This window comes from Colletotrichum jinshuiense, chromosome 3 (assembly GCF_051148585.1).
Source record: "Colletotrichum jinshuiense chromosome 3, complete sequence".
Taxonomy (NCBI): Eukaryota; Fungi; Ascomycota; class Sordariomycetes; order Glomerellales; family Glomerellaceae; genus Colletotrichum; species Colletotrichum jinshuiense.
Window position 1 is genome coordinate 4,576,862 of NC_139310.1, and position 16,818 is coordinate 4,593,679.

The following is a 16,818-nucleotide window of genomic DNA, read 5'->3' on the forward strand; positions in this document are numbered from 1 at the left end:
GTTGTTCGTCGAACAAGAGAGACTGGGGTGTTCTTGGAGTGTTGCCTCTTGAAATAGACAGCCGGCCTGTTGCGCCGAGGCTGCGGACGAACATGTGCCCTGCCATTCAGGACGCCGTTCTCATCGCGGTTCCCCGTCCCCCCCCCCCCCCCCCCCCCCCCCCCCCGCGCGTGTGCTTCTCTGTCATTCTTGTCATTCTTGTCGTTCTTTGGAAGAATCTGGGGATGGCGTGCTTGATAAATCTGGGGCCGAAGACATCTCGGGTTCATGGGCGTTGACTGACCATGGCAGATAACGGGGTTTCGTTCAAGACCACCCAGCCCCTCCCGCGTTTGTTTGCAAGCTAGCACCGTTGGACTCGTAGAGAAGGGGCTTTGATCCATCAAGGCAGGCGTTGCTCATAGAATCTGGCTACGGATTCGGGTTTTTAGAACAAGGAAAGAAAAAAAATACACACACAAATTAGTATAACCATGTTGTTTGGGACGGAGGTTTCCCTGTGGTGTCTTTTCTCTCCGCTATTGGGAGCGAACTTGACATCCAGAATAAGCAAAGGTTAGGAGACTCCCGCCAACATGTCACAGTATATCGCGCCACCAAGTATTCACAGCGAGAAAAAAAAAAACGCCAGATGAAGGACTAAAAGAGGGTGGATATTCATTCTTCTCCCCAGAACCCGCACCGAGGACGGGTGCGCGTGCCTGCAGTATCTTAGAGGACACGCTCCGCCAAACGGGACGCGGGACCCGGCCATGTCCCCCATCCATGGAGCCGCGACGCAAGACGCGCTGTGCCCAGGCGTCATGGTAACGATATCTATCCCACCTAATAACAGTGATAATAGTGAAAAAAGGTGTAGGGCCAAGGATGGCGATAGAGAAAGAGTGAAGTAAAGAAAAGGAGAGCGAAGCGCCACAAAAAAAAAACCACCACCCCCAATGTCGAACTGCCGTTTCACTCCTGCTGCTGTGTTTTCTCGCCGTCCGGGCCGTGTCTTGATCTGCTTATTCTTTCCTGTTTTTCTTTTTCCATTCGAGTAGTGGTACACAGGCTCTCCCTCAACACGGTTCCGGCAACAACCGCAAAAGCTGCACAGCCGCTCGATCATCAATGACACCAATCTTTTTTCTTCCCCCCACACCTCCACCCCCCCTTTCTACCACCGCAACGCTGAAATGTTCAATCCGTCTCTATGAACACATCTGTCGTTTATTTATCAAAGGGGCCCCCGGCGTACCTGTCATGTACATGGTAGAAGAAGAGAAAAAAAAAAAGTTTACATGGGCCGGGCGATGCCGATAGGGGCGCCCATCTTCTCGTCCTGCCACTCGGGCTTGTCGTTGTTCCAGTACTGGTCGTCGTCGTCGAGCGTCTTGGCGGGCAAGATCGGCGTCGATGGCTCGAGGTATCCGGCGGTCCAGGCGCGAATGGGCTTGCCGTAGATGTACATGACGGGCAGCAGCATCGACACACCGGCGAGCGCGGCGCTGTAAATGCCAAAGTTCTTGAGGAAGCCGAGGTCCTCAATCCAGGTCGTCACGTTGAAGGACATGATAAAACCGATGATGAGGCGGGAAGACGAGACGTTGACGAGAACGGGGCTGCAAGGTGGCATGTTAGCAAACTGCATCTCTCAGCAGGACAAGAGGGGGGGACTACATACCCAGCGAAACGAGGGTAACTCTCAACCAAGTAGACGGCGAAGATGGTGTTGGCCGTCAGCAGACCGAAGCCGATGAAGAAAATTGACACCAGCACGACGATCGATGGCAGCGAGCGGATGTTCTCCGCCGCATAGCCGAACAGGATCGGGCCAATGACGGAGGCGATGAGCGGGAAGATGAGACTGAGGAGATGGGCCTCGGGCTCACGCTGGCCATTGTTGCGCTTGGCGACGTAGTTGGAAATCTTGTCGGCCACGTACCCGCCAAAGAACCAGACAAAGGGACTGGCAATGACGACGGGGATGACGACGAATCCAAGCGTCTCGAACTTCCAGCCCGCGGCGATCAGGATAGAAGAGCCCACCTGGCCGGCGGCACCCTGCATGGAGACGAGGATGGAGTTGATGATGATGACCCAGATGATGTTAGGGAACAAGAACGTCTTGAACATGTCGATGACGGATTGCTTGGCCTCCTTCCACTCGTAACCGTAGTTGAAGATGCCGAACTCGTCCCAGTTGGAGCGGGGGCGGAAGGTCGTCTCGTCAATGCGGGGGCGGTTTTCACCAGGGCGGAGAGGGTAGACCTCCTTGCCGGCTGTTCACACACATTAGACCGGCCCATGATAAGAATGCTTCGAGGCCCCAGGCAGAACTTACCCAACTCTTCGTCGCTGCGGATCCAGCGGGTCTCAGGGACAAGGAGAATGAGACCGATCCAGGCAATAACACCAACACCGGAGGTGATCCAGTAGATGTAGCGCCAAGAGAGGCGGGCAACAATGATGGGACTGTTTCGGTCGTTAGCTTTGCTCTGTCCGTCATGCTCGTGGATGTCTCGGTTACGCACCTCACAATACCCAAGCTCACAATGAGGAGACCCTGGGAAGCACCGACGGAAGAGATGGCCATGTTGCGCTGGTGGATGAACATCATGTCCTGGATAATCAGAGGGATCAAAGCCTCGACGGCACCGGCGCCAAATCCCTGGAAGCAACGAGCAGCAAGATGGCTTCCGAGGCTCCGGGAGAAACTGGCCCAGAGACCGCCAGTCCACGCGAGGAAGCCGGAGAGCAGAAGCACGGGGCGGCGGCCAATGGCGATTGAAAGAGGCACGAGCAAGTAGGAGCTGAGACCGTTTACCAGCAGGGGGACGGACGCCAGCAGCGCAACCTGGTACAGAGGAGGACCGCCGAGGCCGCCAAGGGCCTTGAGGGGGTCCAGGTTGACTTCGCCTGGCGGGCCTAGTTTCGAAATATCGATTTCGTTGATGATGTGAGGGTCGATGCCGGAGTACTCGAGCACGAAGATGGGCACCAGAGCACCGACGATGAACTCAGCAGCGAGGGCGAGAGATCCGACTTCAACCATGTTAACACTTTTTTTTTTTTTTTTAAATTCCTCGCCAGAGTGGATAGGACTTACAAAAGCAAAGCGCTCCGATGGATGTCCATTTCCTCCAGTTTGGCAGGTTCAAGGGGTCTGTCAACCCATCGCGGTTAGCAACTCTGTCGTTCCACAGCCCTCCGCCTTGGGCGGAATTCCAACCATCGCAAACTGACCCTTGGGATCCGGTGTGGGCATGGGCACGAATCGAATGTTTTCTCCGTCGAACAACTGCGTCGATCCCGCCACCATGACCTTCGGGGAATCGACCCTCTGCACATTGGCGAGGTCTTCCGTAGACTCGGTCCAGCCGCTCTTTGACGCCATCTTGAAAGTCCTGTCAAAGGAGCTCGCCTAGATGTCGTGTGAGTTGTCGTCGTCCCGGGGGAAAGTCGATGGGGGTTGATCGAGGGAATGTCGGCCTGTTCCAATCTCTCTGTCTCTCTCAAGCCGTTTGTTTATTGAAGTCGCATTAATTCGTATTCCTCCCCGCGGAATTTTTTTTATCGTCTATCCAAGAAGGGAAACAAACCGTTCTTGAATAGGTAGCGGCGGGGATCTGGAGTTATAATGCTGCATGTCGCCGTGCGTGACAGGCGGATGGCACGAGGCGCGAGCGCTCTTCTACCATGGGCCGCCGCGGTTAGACGAGCAGTCTAATCTGAGACGAAGGCCGATGTGTGCAACTGCGCAACTGTTTGAGCGCACAGGGCACAGCATTGGAGGCAAGGAGGAATAGACTCCAGGTGTTTCCAAATCCGTCAACCCATGCGGAAGTTGGGGAAGGGAGGGCGGTTGATTTGATTTAGGTGGGAGGGACGGCATCGGATCGGCTTGATCCTGGCATCGCATCTGTGGCGACGAGCCTATTCGGGCAATACGTCAGCCCGGCTCATTTAGTTGGCAAGACTCGAATAACTCTATACGGCCCACCCGAATAATGGGGTTCAAGTCGATCAGGCCCGTGGCGAGTCAAACAAACAACAATCTACCAAACGGTTAACCACCAAGAGACCGAAAGACAAAGCCCCGCGTTAGGTCAGCCAAACCGAGGAGCTGGATGGCCACCCTTAGAGCCCTATTCCGGGGAGAGCGCCACCCAAAGCAGGAAACAAAAGCTGCTACGTGGAAAGCTTTGGGAACACACTGATAACTCGTCGCTGGAAGAGGCCGGGCGTTGCGAGGGGGGCGAGATGGGACGGTAACAAATAACGGTGATGTAGTCCCGTACCGCCACAATCCCACTCTTTGTAAAACTCCCACATACGGCAAAGGGGTTTGAGTTGTCGCGATGGAGGGGTGTGTTGGCTCGGGTTGGTTCGAGCTGAAACACCAGCAGAATAGCCTACGCAGGGCCAACCCTTGTCTTTCCGCCTTGAGCCTCAACGCATACATGCTGGCAGGGAAGGCATCTCGCGGTGGACCAACGGTTGGGCAGCGCTCGGAGAATTCGACATCCAGGGGTTGGCTTTGGGAAACCGGCGGCCAGCCCACGATCCCACAACTTGACCCCATGTTCTAGCAGAGGCTAAACATACATGACAAGCCGTCGGCGTTCTTGGCCTGAACATCCGATTTTTTTTGAGAGTCATTAATCTGATGCGACGCCGAGTTGCCTCCTCGTCCGTCTGTCTTCCAAACATGCTTCGATACGCATTTAGCATTCAACCAGAGAGAAGCGTGGGCCGCCGTGGTCCACCACCACTACTCTCGGCCCGCTTTCACAAGCTGCCGCTTATGAGATGAGCCTCGGGGACAATCTCGAATTCCAAAAACCTTGGCTAACCGGTGTGCTCATCGTCAGGGCTTGACTCGGAACTACTAAATTGTAATTATAGTAGGTTGGATGGGTGTGCACAATACCCAATCACACACACTTGGCGATATGAGGTTATAAAATTAATCGTCCTTTCGTCTGTGACTTCTGCATCGCGTTCTCTAACCGATACTATATGTTTCGCACTTCTGTGTCAAGACATACTCTTCCCGTCGTCCACCTGCACTCGTAAATAGGTGCCGAGGAAAGTTGGTCTCTTTCCAGATTGGCGACTCGAGATATCCTCCGTACCAACAAAAAAAATTATTGAAAAAGTTGCTGCTGCTACTAGTGCAGATCAAACCCCAATGCTTAGTTAGTATCCATGCCCTGGTATAGCCCAGTACCTCCAAACTCCTTATAAACACCATAGCCCGAGGTATCTGCGCGCAAAACGTGAGACTTTAAGGAAAAGGTAGGTTGCAGGTGATGCTGCGAGATTGCAAGAAAGCGTCGAACCAAAGTCGTTTGTGACAAATTAGCTCTCGCTCACGGGTGACACTGGGAGTGACGCCAGGACCTCATCCTGCGTCTCCGTGTCGTCGGGCCACACTGGCAGATCGAGAGACGCGTACTGATTTCCGGTCTGCTCCTCCAGCTCTTTTCGCACGATTTCAATCGCTAGTAGCCAACGTCGTTGTAGTCTCTCCTTGCGCTCATTAAAAGTTCTGACCAGGGTATCTTCTTCTTGCGCGAAATACGCCGCCAGATTCTCTATCTCCTGTTCCTTCTTGTCGGTCAGTCTGTCCAGCTCTTGTTCTTGCCGCTCCAAAAGTTCCTCCATCCGCTTGGTCTGTCGATCTCGCAAAACGTTGATTTTGGCCGTGTGTAGGCGCTCCATTCCATCTCGCACATTATACTGCTGTCCCAGCAGGCGTAGATCTCTCTCCGTGACGGTTCTGGGCGGTAGATTGGCGCTTTCGGCGCGACCAAGCCCTTCACAATATGCCTCCATATGTTTCAGACGAATCTTGACGCTCTTTTCACTCTGGTCAAGAGTCGACCTCAGATCCATCTCGGCCTCGATCTGACGTTCCTCCAGGTGAGCGGCAGTCTTTGTATGCCGTTCCTTCATCTTGTCGATCTGATCCGAGTACCTGTCCGCCAACGCCTGCTTCTTCTCGGCTTGTCGTGTCCACATGACCCATTTCATCTTCCTCATGTATGTTCGGAATCGATCTAGGTCTTCGCTCATCTCGCTCTGCAGCTTCGAGAACTGCTGGCTGTCTCGGGTGCGCTTCTCTGCCTCAATCTTCTCGACAGCTTCGGCGGCGGCGGCCACCTCTTGGGCAGCCTTCTCCGCCTCAAGTTCGGCATTCCTGGCTTCTTCTTCTACTCTCCTTCGTTCCATTTCCTCGTCGCCGTTGCAGAAGTTTGGGCAGCCAACGGAAGGGTCCCAAATGGCGCCGCAAATGTAGCAAAACTGAGCCTTGCATCTGCATGTCATGTGAGTGCAGCCCTGGCTCAGTTCAACCAACGTCCGACACTTGTAACACCTCCTCCAGCCCGACTTTTCGCCCATTTTCAAAACGGCCTCCAGCTCCCAGTCGGCCGGACAGTCCTTACCAATGGGGTGGGCGTTGCGTTTGCACATTACGCAGACTCTCGTCCGGCATTTGCGACATACGACATCGCAAGGGTGTTTTGGGTCGATCCGGTTGCGTGGGGGGATAAATTCACCGCAGGCCGTGTTTGGGCAGAAGATCCTAGCTTCCCAAGGCGTGCTGAATTGCAAAACCGCCTTCAAGAAGGCATGCTGCTCCTCCCGGCTGAGTATCTTTTGGATGATGGATGCCGGAATGGGCTGCGTGCAACACCGAGGCGGCATCTTGGACTCGTCCGTCGTTGACTGCTGAATTATTATAGCGAGACACTCGGCACAATATGTATGCCCACATGGCAGGCTATGCAAAGCGCTTGACCTGTTAAAGTCGTCACGACAGCATATACAAGAGCTGCAGGTTCTGTTAGCACACCCGAGCTTTGGAATTGGTCACGATGACGCGCTCACATTGTTGAATCCGTTGGGACGGATCTTCTCGCCCATCGTATCTTCCGAATGCCCTCCTTGATGCTGAAATAGCTTCTTCGCGTCGACACGCTGAACAGGCTGTGCGCCGACGTCTCGAGTGTGCCGGGCGGCGGCGTCTTTTGGATTCTCGGTTGGTGTATGTTGGGACCTATCTGTGACAAATACTTGTCGTATTGCGAAAAGCTGAGGCTCTTTGACCGTTTTCTAACAAGGGCATTTGGAGAGGAGTCGGCGGCGGCGGCGGCGGTGGAAATTGCGTTCAGAGACGGATGTGAGGTCAAGGTTGTGCTCGCCGAATCGCGCGAGGCAGTTGAGAAAGTCCGCACATGCTGTGTAGCAGTGGTTGAAGCCTGGGATTCCGCGCTCGAGGTGTTGCGCTTCTGGGCCGATAATCTCGACGTGGAAATGCCCAGTTCGGTAGCCTTTGCCATCAATTTCTCCTCGACGTCGGCTTCCGACATCTGGGTCGAAAGGCGCAGCACTTGGGCAAGATATTCTGCCTCGTCGTCTTCGGGGGAGGGCAGAACAGCCGACAGCGGGGCCATGTCGGGTATCGAGCTCGTCTGGAGGACGAGGGAGCCCATGGCGAGTAGAATTATCGGGAGAGGTAGAAATCGTTAAGTCAGGGCAGCGCAAACAAATGCATCGTGGTTCGAGCTCGGAGTAGTGGATAGCTCTCCGGGCCACGCCGGCCGGTCAAGCAGGGGAAAGGGACGCACGACTAGTTGTCGATTAATGCGCAGATGGTTTGAAACGGTGGTTGCAGGTGGTGACTTGACATCGAACGGATCGAGTGAGGCCGGAGAAAGGATGAACCCACGAGGCAGAGCAGCCACAAGCCTAGACGAGCAGGCAAGGGGGACAGTGGCAATGATAGGACGAGAGACGGGCCAAGGTTTTTAGGTGCTGGACAAAGGCAAGGAAGGCCCAAGGGCGGGAACGTAGAAGTAGGTGCAGTTGAATGTAGCGCGGAAGTGTGTTGTTTTTCTTTTGGGTGCAGGAGCGGAGCAACGAATTGCGATCCGGCTTGGACCGCAGACGTCTGACGGATGGAATGATGCAAGGTTTGATGGGTGAAGGAGGGAGGGGAGCTGAGCGTGGCGGTCGGGACACGGTCAAATCAGTGGGCGGTTGACGGCCAGTCGAAAGCGAAGTTCTTGGGGTCCCTCGAGAATGACGAGGGGGCTGCGACAGGCTAGACCTGAGCGGGGGAAGCACGAGCGAGTGAGTCGCAATCGAATACTGAGTGTCAGCCTGTCGGTGAATAACAAACGTCGTCCCGGTCGTAACGTTGGAAGGGGTCGAACAGTCGGTTTTGGGTTAGTTGAAGGTGAAGGAAGGAGGCGAGTGGCAGAGCGGCAGCAGATGGACAAAAGAAAAGGAGAGGCGGATGGAGCGGGTGGGTAATTTGCTTCTTCCTCTTTTTTTTCTTTTCTTATTCCGTTGCTTATTGCTCTCTTATTCTGCAAGTTCAAGGACGAGACGGGTGGGCGCAATGCGATCTGGTCCTGGTTTGTCGGCTGATGTATGAAGAGAGGAAGAGAGACGTCGGACCCTTGCTAAAGACTGGGCTTTGGGCGCGCGGCAGGGCGGTGGGGGGGGGAGGAGTTTGGAGGGCGGAGGTGGTGAAGGGCGGGCGGCAACAGCAGACAGCGTTGACACTAGACCTCACCAATCTCAATCTCGTCTGGGTTGAAAATAGTAGCTGGAGTCTGCAGCCATCCACAGCATCCGCAGCACATCTGGCGGGCAGTGGACGGTACGTACGCCGGGGCCTGCAGGCTGGGCTGAGCTGCAGCAGAGAGATAACAACAGCAGCAAGATGTGCCAAAAGGCGAGCATGAAGATGCACACAAAACCATTGGTTTGGGAAAGATTGTGACATTGCGGAATGAATGGTGATTCGGGACCGGGGGGTTCCTGCGATCGGCGCCATATCAGACATGGCCTGACTTCCATTTCGTGCATAGCTCCGTGGCTAGTTGTGTAGGTCCCGGTGCAGGGAACGCAAACAAACGTACCTCGTTGCCTGCGAAGACACAGAAAAGGTACATGCTAAGGCGCCTGCCTACCTTATTACTGCACACTAGGGTGGTGGAGAGGACCCGGCCAATGCCGCATAGGGCAGGTACGTACCGAGTCCCGTCCTATGCAACAAGACCTGTCTTCGTAGTGCACTGCTTGGCCTCGAAGCGCCCGCCCCTCCATCGGGTATTGGGTACATTACCTGCCGTGCCTGTCTTCCTTTAGCGTGCGACGAGCCGGCAACGCATTCCTTGCTTCACCAAGGTGGGTGGCCGAGGAGGCAATGAACCTGTCGCAAAACATGGTCCAAGGTAGATTTGCATATCATGCCCTCTCGTTTTCTGCCCATTTCTAGACACTCTCCCCGCCGTTACCGCTTTGGCGAGTAAACAAACGTTAGATTTGCATATCATGCCCTCTTGGTGTCTGCCCGTTTACAGTCCATCCCCCGGCCGTCGCTGTTTTGGCGGAGTAAACAAACATTGGATTTGCATATCATGCTCTCTTGTTTTCTACCCGTTATGGACCATCTCCTGCTCGCCACTGTCTGTGTTGACGAGTAAACAAACAGACCGAAGATTCCGAGCATGCCAAACACACCTTCCACCGGCACCTTTTGACAAGCCTCCTCGACAGACCTGGCTTAGGCCCCGCCGGAGTAGTGCGGTGGCCAACTTGGCCCATGCCTCCACAAGCTTGCAGCCTGCCTCCACATTACCGGCGGGTGGCTGCCGACAAGACGATTCGATTCCACGTGCAAGTCCAAGTGCCCGTCCGAGTTTTCTGTCCCGGCCACACTGTCCTGTCGCCCGACGGTGAGCAAACACAACGCTCTCCAGATGCAGGCTCTGAAGCACCCCAATTTCGAGGCAAATGGCGTTTAATTCGTTTGCATCTTGGGTCATCTGGGCCACATACCTTGTCCTTGTCCATCTTGCCCCCACTTCTTTGTTGTCGTCTCGCCTGTTCCTGGCAGCACATCGACACCAAACCCGTCGTCGTCTGGAGCCCAGCCTTCCCGCGCGGTTTGTCGGGGCGAGCCCGCCCTGCCTGCGTGGGTCGCCTCTATGTTTGCCAGATCCCGATTGTCGCTGGACCCAGAACCAATGCTTCCTCATACAGCCTGCAGCGACATTTGCATCGTGTACTTTGACTGAAGGAGGGACGTCCGGGACTACGTAGGCACCAGTCCACTTCTCCAAAGTCTTCCCATCCCAGTCCCGCACGACCAGGATGCGGCTACCATGGCACTGCCGGTCGGACCACGGTCGCTGCTGAGCCTCGATCTCCCGCCGCCGGCCCTCCTTTCCATGACCTGCGGATGTCCGCCGTCGTTGACGGCAATTGATGGTGTCTGCACCAGGTACAAACGGACAGCTCGTATGCTTGTGCAATAGCCATGCAAATGACCGTTTCAGTTGCTTGTCGCCTAGCGACTGTGTCTTACAGACCTTACAGCCCCGGCCTCCCCAGACACCAGCACCAAACGTCGAACCCTGCGTCCGGACCGAGATACATGAAAGGTACATACAAAACTTTCAGCCGTCAACTTCTCGCCACTTTAGCTTTGCGAACGTCCGTGAGGCTATAAGATTGATTATAAGGTCGGCCGATGGCCTGAGCTTCCCCCAGCTTGCTGCAAGGGCCGGCAGTCACCCATGGCTTCCGAAGGTTCACTCCCATCTCCCCGAAGAACAACCCCTCGACTCGATAGAGCTTATCCCCGCTTAATGTCTTATTTTATTCTGTTTGTCAACTCTATTGGCCCCCAATGGTTCTGTGCGGCCGCTTTCGTGACCAATTTGGCACTGGATGTCGTTAGTGGGGCATATACCGATCCGGACCCATTGTAACCGGTCCGTCTCCGTAGCATCTCCGGATCGTGTTCGGGCCCGGCTTGTGGGGCATCACAAACCTATGGCCGGAACTTGCCACAATTGTGAATCATTGTTTTTCACTTTTTGGACAGTTAAGAGGGTGGGTTAAACAGCAAAATTTTCCGCCCTTCGCCGATGCACCTTGTCCTGGAGCACTTCTCCATTTTTTATTTGTTATAATTTTTCTTGGGTCTTGGGTGTCGCGCCTGATAACCCAGAGCTTTTGGGATCCTGTGTTGATCAGGCACCTTCTTGACTTCTTCCCAGATTGGTAAGTCAGGGGACCGATCACTGTTCTAAGGAGCGCGCGAGGATGATTGGCTTGCATCTGTTCTTTCACTTTGATGCCAACTGGTCAACGACTAACTGGCGTGCCCCATCCTCAACCTGATACACAACGCTGCGCATGTGTTACGCCCGAGCTATCTTTTCGTTTTCGTTTTCGCCTTTTCCACATGATCCTTTGGTCCTCGTCGGGATCTAACGTATATAGAGAGAGAGAGAGAGAGAGAGAGAGAGAGAGCATAGTGAGTCTGGGCAAAGAGAATGGCCACACCATTCCCCTTGCGGTGCCTTCGAGAAACCATCTTGGCTACTATTGTCTCCACTCGTGGTAGGCCCGCCATGTCAACGTGGGCATGGGTGTCTAGGGATAGCACAAAATATCAAAATATCGAAGTAATCTCGCTGCGATAACAGATCGCCGTTTTCTTCGTGGCCATTGATGGCCTCGCCAACCCGCCCCCCGAGTGGCCTAGGCATACCGTCCGCGAAGCTAGGACATGAGTGGCACTGACTCCCTTCCCGAAGCCCTCGAACTCCTTGCAGCCTCGCAGATTGCTGAGAAACACTGCAGAATCTGGGCCCGAAAATCTCGCTTATGCAAGGAGCTCTGACCCTCCCCTGATCTTCTGCTTTCTCTCTCTGCACACGCTGGCGGTGGCTTATACTATCTAGCTTATGAGCCTGTCAGCGTTTCCCAACGACTAGTGAATCCGGCCCTGACCTTCTCGGTTTGGGTTTGGTGTGGCTCTGCTCGCTGCTCGGAATCCCAACCCCGCCTCCGAAGAATACAAGAGCCAAATTACCTTTTGCTTAGCTGCAAAACGTGGTTGAACCATGGAATGAGGGCTTTGGTTGCCACTTGTTTTTGTCTTTGAACCAACATGCCGTTTGCGGCCAATTGTCTCTCAGCAAAATGGCGGTTTCAGCGGTTTAACCCCATTTCGGGTTTAGCATGTTTTTTTTTATCATTTTGGTGGATTGAGAAATGAGGTGGTTTGGAGAAGCCATCAGTTCGATAGTTGCCGGCGCCATCTCGTCTCAAGGATTTTTATTTTCTCTTTGCTTTGCGGCGGTGGCAAAGGTGGGCTCTTGGGTCTTCACACGACTCCGTCGAAGTCGTACCCCGGACATAACTTGGTGTTGAATCCGAAAAAGACCACGAAAACGCTCCTCGTCTATCGTTCTATTGGGGTATAGGTGATGTTCTGTTGTACAAACATTCTGCCGCGCAGCCGCGCAGTATTAACAGACTCCGTACAATGAGCTGAGTAGATGGGTTGCCCCATGAGTAAGTACAGTATACACACGTGAATATTGTATGGAATTGCAACAACTAGGTCATGTTGCTCGTCGTTCGTTTCCTGGGCCAATTTGCTCCTCCTCCTTCCGGAACGCCGTGCCCATCCGTCAAAGGGTAGCTCACGCCGATTCTGACCCTTAAATGCTTATTTTCTTGTATTTCGAGGACGCGAGGCTCGAAGGCACGCCGCCCTTACGTCTCATGTGCGAACATGAAGCTTAATCCTTAGTCGTTATCTCGCTCTTCTCAATCATTGGAACCACTTCTTCGTTGTGGTCTTGGCATTCGCCGCGGCGGCGGCTTTCTGGTTCGTCACCCGTCTGAACTTCTCACGGTTCCTGGCGTCAAGCAGACCCACAGCGCCTTCGTCCTGGAACCAATGCTGGCTTTGCTGCTGGCGACTGTTTCGCGTCAAGGGCCCACTCTCGTCGAACATCATCTTGACGCGCTGGACCTTGCGCAGCTTGACAAGACCGTACCAGCATACGATGAGGGAGAAGACGGTCGAGATGGCCGTGACACCCGCGAAGCCCCAGTTAGTATCCTCAATGAAATTCTCGAGGTTCATGCCGTAGAGACCCGCGAGGAAGGTGCCCATGGCCAGGCCAAGGGTACCGACGCTGAATTTGAGATCCAGAAGCATGAGGGCGTTGCGGTTTGCGTCGAGGATCGCGCGGATGCTGGGTGGGACTGTTAGCAATGCGCTTTGGCTTGGGGTCTATCGACCGGATAAGTCTTACATCTCTTCCGTGTTGCGGATGCCAGACACCAAGTTCTGGGCCTCCTGCACGATTTCGTCGCAAAGCTTGTTGTACGATTCCAGCAGCAGCTCCACCTCTGTGTGGTCGTCAACGCCACGGTATAGATCATGCGCTTTCTCGGTGAGGTACATGGCCGTCAAATCATCGTCCGCCTCGAGCAACTCCTCGATGGCATCGCGCACAAGCTTCGCCTTCTGCTCGAACGTGCTCACTCTCTTGGACAGAATGAGCAAGATGCGGAGTTTGTGCCGGTCAATATCGTGCTCCAGCTCGCTGAGCACGCGGATGACGGGATCTCGTACGGACTCGAAGTCGGCTTCCAGCTCGGACGTTACTGACGTCAACACCGCTTCAAGGGCGCGGAACTCGTATGGCAGGCCGTTGACGCCGCCTTGTACATTCTTCTGCTTCAGTCTGCCTTGCAGGTCGTACATGAACGCCGACTGAGGGTATGAGGTCTTGGAGCCGTATACATCGAACAGCAGCACGCGGTCCTTCTTGATGAGCACTTTGAGATGCAGCAGGTTTAGGAGGATGGCCGACTGTCGGACAAAAATGTGTGGAAGGTTGGAGGAGTCGATCTTTCGCAAATCGCGAGGCAGCAAGCCGTACTGTAGTACTCCCTCGTCAGCTTCTCGAGAAACCCTGAGGCTGTAGGGGGCTCGTGTAATCTAACCTTTGCAATGAGCTCCGTCTTCTTAAACTCGCCATCTACCAAGATCACCTCGCCGTTCTCGTCCACCTCGGTACATCGAAGCCTGGGCTCCAGGGCTGCTTTCGCGGTCAGAATCCGACGGTTGTTGAACATGGAGCCGGCCTCTCCATCATCATGAAAGGGTAGGTCGTTCGGCTTCAACGGTTTGGCGACTCCCCTTCCCCCTATGCCCCAAAGCCGGTCCTTCCACGTCCGACGAGGCGTCGAGGAATCATCGTCGCAAGCATATTGTCTTGCGGAGGTCGTGGTGAAGAATGCGACAGGCGACAGCTCAAGGCCTTTGCGCCTACGGTTTAATCGGGTAGTGACTGGCTGAGGACGAATAAGCGAAGCTCGGACAAGCTCAGGTCTTCCGCAGGTTGTTGTCGAGATGGGTCTCGTTCCTGATCTGGCCGGCTTCCTTGCGAAGCACTGGTGGTTCTGAGCAGACCGGACTGTGCTAGATCGGAGGGCAGCAGCAGCAGCCTCGGTGCAATGGCTCTGGCTAAAAATCGAGGCCTCGGTTTGCGACCGCAGGAATCGTAGCAGATTTGTCGACGGCACCGGGACCGGGGTTCGTATTGTTGGAGGCATCGCGACAAACAACGCCAAACAATCCCCTTCCTGGAGATATGTGAAAGTTTGGGTCGTCGTCAATTCACTTGGTCAACCCTTTGAAGAGGCGACTGGCGACTGGCAACGCGAGCTCTGACACTGCTACTTTTTAATTTGGACGTTTTACCGCGCAGACAGTTCCAAGTCAGGTTTGCGCGCACGGTCCAGGGGATCGGATCATGCAACGTCTTTGACATCATTGCGCACTGTTTTCGCACAGTATATCCACTGACCAAAATCTCGAGACCCTCACTCACTAAAGCCTAGTGATGAGGATGATGAAGGATTTTCATAAACATCAGCATCTGGGCTTTCTTTTGCTCCCCGTACCTTTCTTTCTTAGTTATCTCTGCACATATTTTTACCGCCAAGTATAAAAGCCTTTGGGACAAAGGTGTTCGAATAATTGTGCGTAAGGTTTTTCACTTACACCATTCTTACCTCAGCTTAGGCCCTTTTTTAAACCATCATCATACCCCTCCCTCCTGTCAACCAGCTAGATTGGGCAGTTCCTCAGGCTTCAAATTGAGATGATATCTGGAAGCTAGAATCATCTGGGGACAAAAGGGTGAAGTGGAAGTGGAGCTCTTCCTCAACTTATCATGCAGTTGACTCCCATCAGAGTCAGAGGCAAGCGTGGCAAGGCCGCTTCGTCCAGATCCCCGACCAAGCAACCGGCGCAAAAGCGGACATCCCGACTCGCTGAACGTTTATCATACAAGCGCAAATCACTATTGGAGCGGCAGCTCCCCCTCGAAATCATTGAACGCATATTCGTACTCAGTGAGAACCTCAACTTCCCCCGTTGTAGCCCCCTCGTTGGCCGCCTCCTTTCAGGCCGCTCTACGCTGGTCAATCTCGTCATTGCCGCGTTTCATCCTACCTGGGACTGCTGGTTCGGTGTCGACAGGCGGACCATCAAGACTGTCTTGAAGCGTGGTGCCGCAGGCGACTCAAGAAGAGTTTGGCAATATGAGAGCTTTCCTGAGCTTTTCCCAGGAGATCCAGAACTACAGGTATACCGTTATCTTTCATTTCAAAACAACAAGAATCTGACATAAAGCCAGTCATCTGTACTAGCCTGTCCATGGCTAAACGTGGATGTCATATTTGAAGCCCGGCAGGTTTGGGCCTGGCGTTTTGCCCGCGACAGGTGGTATTCGCATTCCCACGTTGGGCCGAAAGACGAGGAGTCAGACCCAGGCAGTTCTCTAGACTCGCCTCATGACCGAGTTGGCGGGTTCGGCCACTTTGATTCAAGGGAATGTTTCGAATACGACTGGCTTTCATACGGACTCGACGGCCATAAGCCTGCTCTCGACTTCTACATAGACATCCATCCTAAAACAACCATTCCCGATGAACTCGTCACTGGACCGTGGACACTCGAACAGCAGAAGCTCTTATTCTGGCTAAGAAGAGGCGGCGCCAAGATTCAGCCTGAATCTCAAACCTGGGAGGTGAGTGGATTCGAAAAGAACACTTAGATGACATATCGAGGCTGACAGGAAACTAGACCCTGCGAGTTGGCCTTCAAAATGCTGTGACGCACCGAAACCCAGGTAGTCTGGATGGACGTCTCATACAGATTCTTTTCTTGCTGAGCGACTACTTTCCCTCACAACCCCTCGAGGATACACTGTCACTTTGGCCGCTCGATGTCTTGGAAGAGGAACACGCCAAGGTGTGGAGACTGCTTGAGGCGAGAAATCGCAGCAATTCTGGTCCGCTATTCGAGCTCGTCGAGCTCGAAAAACGAATGATTGACTACCACCGCCGGGAAGTCGATCTGCTGACATCGAGACTGGGTCATGATCGCATGGCACCGCATTCAATGGTGGCTGTTGGTCTTATGCCCCAGCCTAGAAATCATTAAGTGGGAGAGGGTGATGGCGTTCATACAACGCACTGGGTAGTTTATTGGAGCTCATACCGTGCTAGGGTCTCCGATCCGATGACCATGAAGAAAGCGAAGATCCGGAACATAATGGATGGTCTGGTCTGGCAACATACGTATTGTACAGGGCCGTCGAAGCAGAAAGGGGCTCATGAGATTTGGCGGCAGCATATCTTGATACCAAAAGCATAAAAGTTGATATATATTGCGGTTAGAGCATGGGATCGACTTTGAACAGGATAAACAGGGACCACCTTCGAGTTTAACAGCCCCGTAAATGATAGCACACGGCCGAAAAAGACAAGCATGCAGAAAGGAACTCACTAAGTAGTAACGAGATGAGTTTTCTTCACGGATTTGGTCTCCTATGGATTCTGCAATCGTCGGTTACTGATGCTGGCCGGTGTTTTTGTATTAAACACTCCAAGAAAGCGGGCTTCGCGACTTTGTCCTAAAATCCTGGAAGG

General features: G+C 53.9%; 4 protein-coding genes across 4 annotated transcripts; 1 reads left to right on the forward strand and 3 right to left on the reverse strand.

Annotated features, from left to right (window-relative positions):
- Nucleotides 1-1,276: 1,276 nt before the first annotated feature.
- EsH8_III_001204 (uncharacterized protein) lies at nt 1,277-3,376 on the reverse strand (the record flags this gene model as incomplete). Its single annotated transcript, XM_083262929.1, has 6 exons — nt 1,277-1,601; nt 1,664-2,261; nt 2,324-2,454; nt 2,514-3,024; nt 3,089-3,145; nt 3,226-3,376. 6 exons carry the CDS (start codon nt 3,374-3,376, stop codon nt 1,277-1,279), a joined length of 1,773 nt encoding a protein of 590 aa, XP_083123416.1.
- A 1,967-nt stretch (nt 3,377-5,343) lies between these two features.
- EsH8_III_001205 (E3 ubiquitin-protein ligase) lies at nt 5,344-7,481 on the reverse strand (the record flags this gene model as incomplete). The annotated part of the gene is made up of 2 exons (XM_083262930.1): nt 5,344-6,820; nt 6,877-7,481. The coding sequence occupies 2 exons, from the start codon at nt 7,479-7,481 to the stop codon at nt 5,344-5,346; spliced, it is 2,082 nt and encodes a 693-aa protein (XP_083123417.1).
- Nucleotides 7,482-12,634: 5,153 nt separating this feature from the next.
- Nucleotides 12,635-14,433, reverse strand: EsH8_III_001206 (CorA family magnesium transporter; the record flags this gene model as incomplete). Its single annotated transcript, XM_083262931.1, has 3 exons — nt 12,635-13,064; nt 13,125-13,756; nt 13,822-14,433. 3 exons carry the CDS (start codon nt 14,431-14,433, stop codon nt 12,635-12,637), a joined length of 1,674 nt encoding a protein of 557 aa, XP_083123418.1.
- A 623-nt stretch (nt 14,434-15,056) lies between these two features.
- EsH8_III_001207 (uncharacterized protein) lies at nt 15,057-15,515 on the forward strand (the record flags this gene model as incomplete). The annotated part of the gene is made up of 1 exon (XM_083262932.1): nt 15,057-15,515. One exon carries the CDS (start codon nt 15,057-15,059, stop codon nt 15,513-15,515), a length of 459 nt encoding a protein of 152 aa, XP_083123419.1.
- Nucleotides 15,516-16,818: the final 1,303 nt, after the last annotated feature.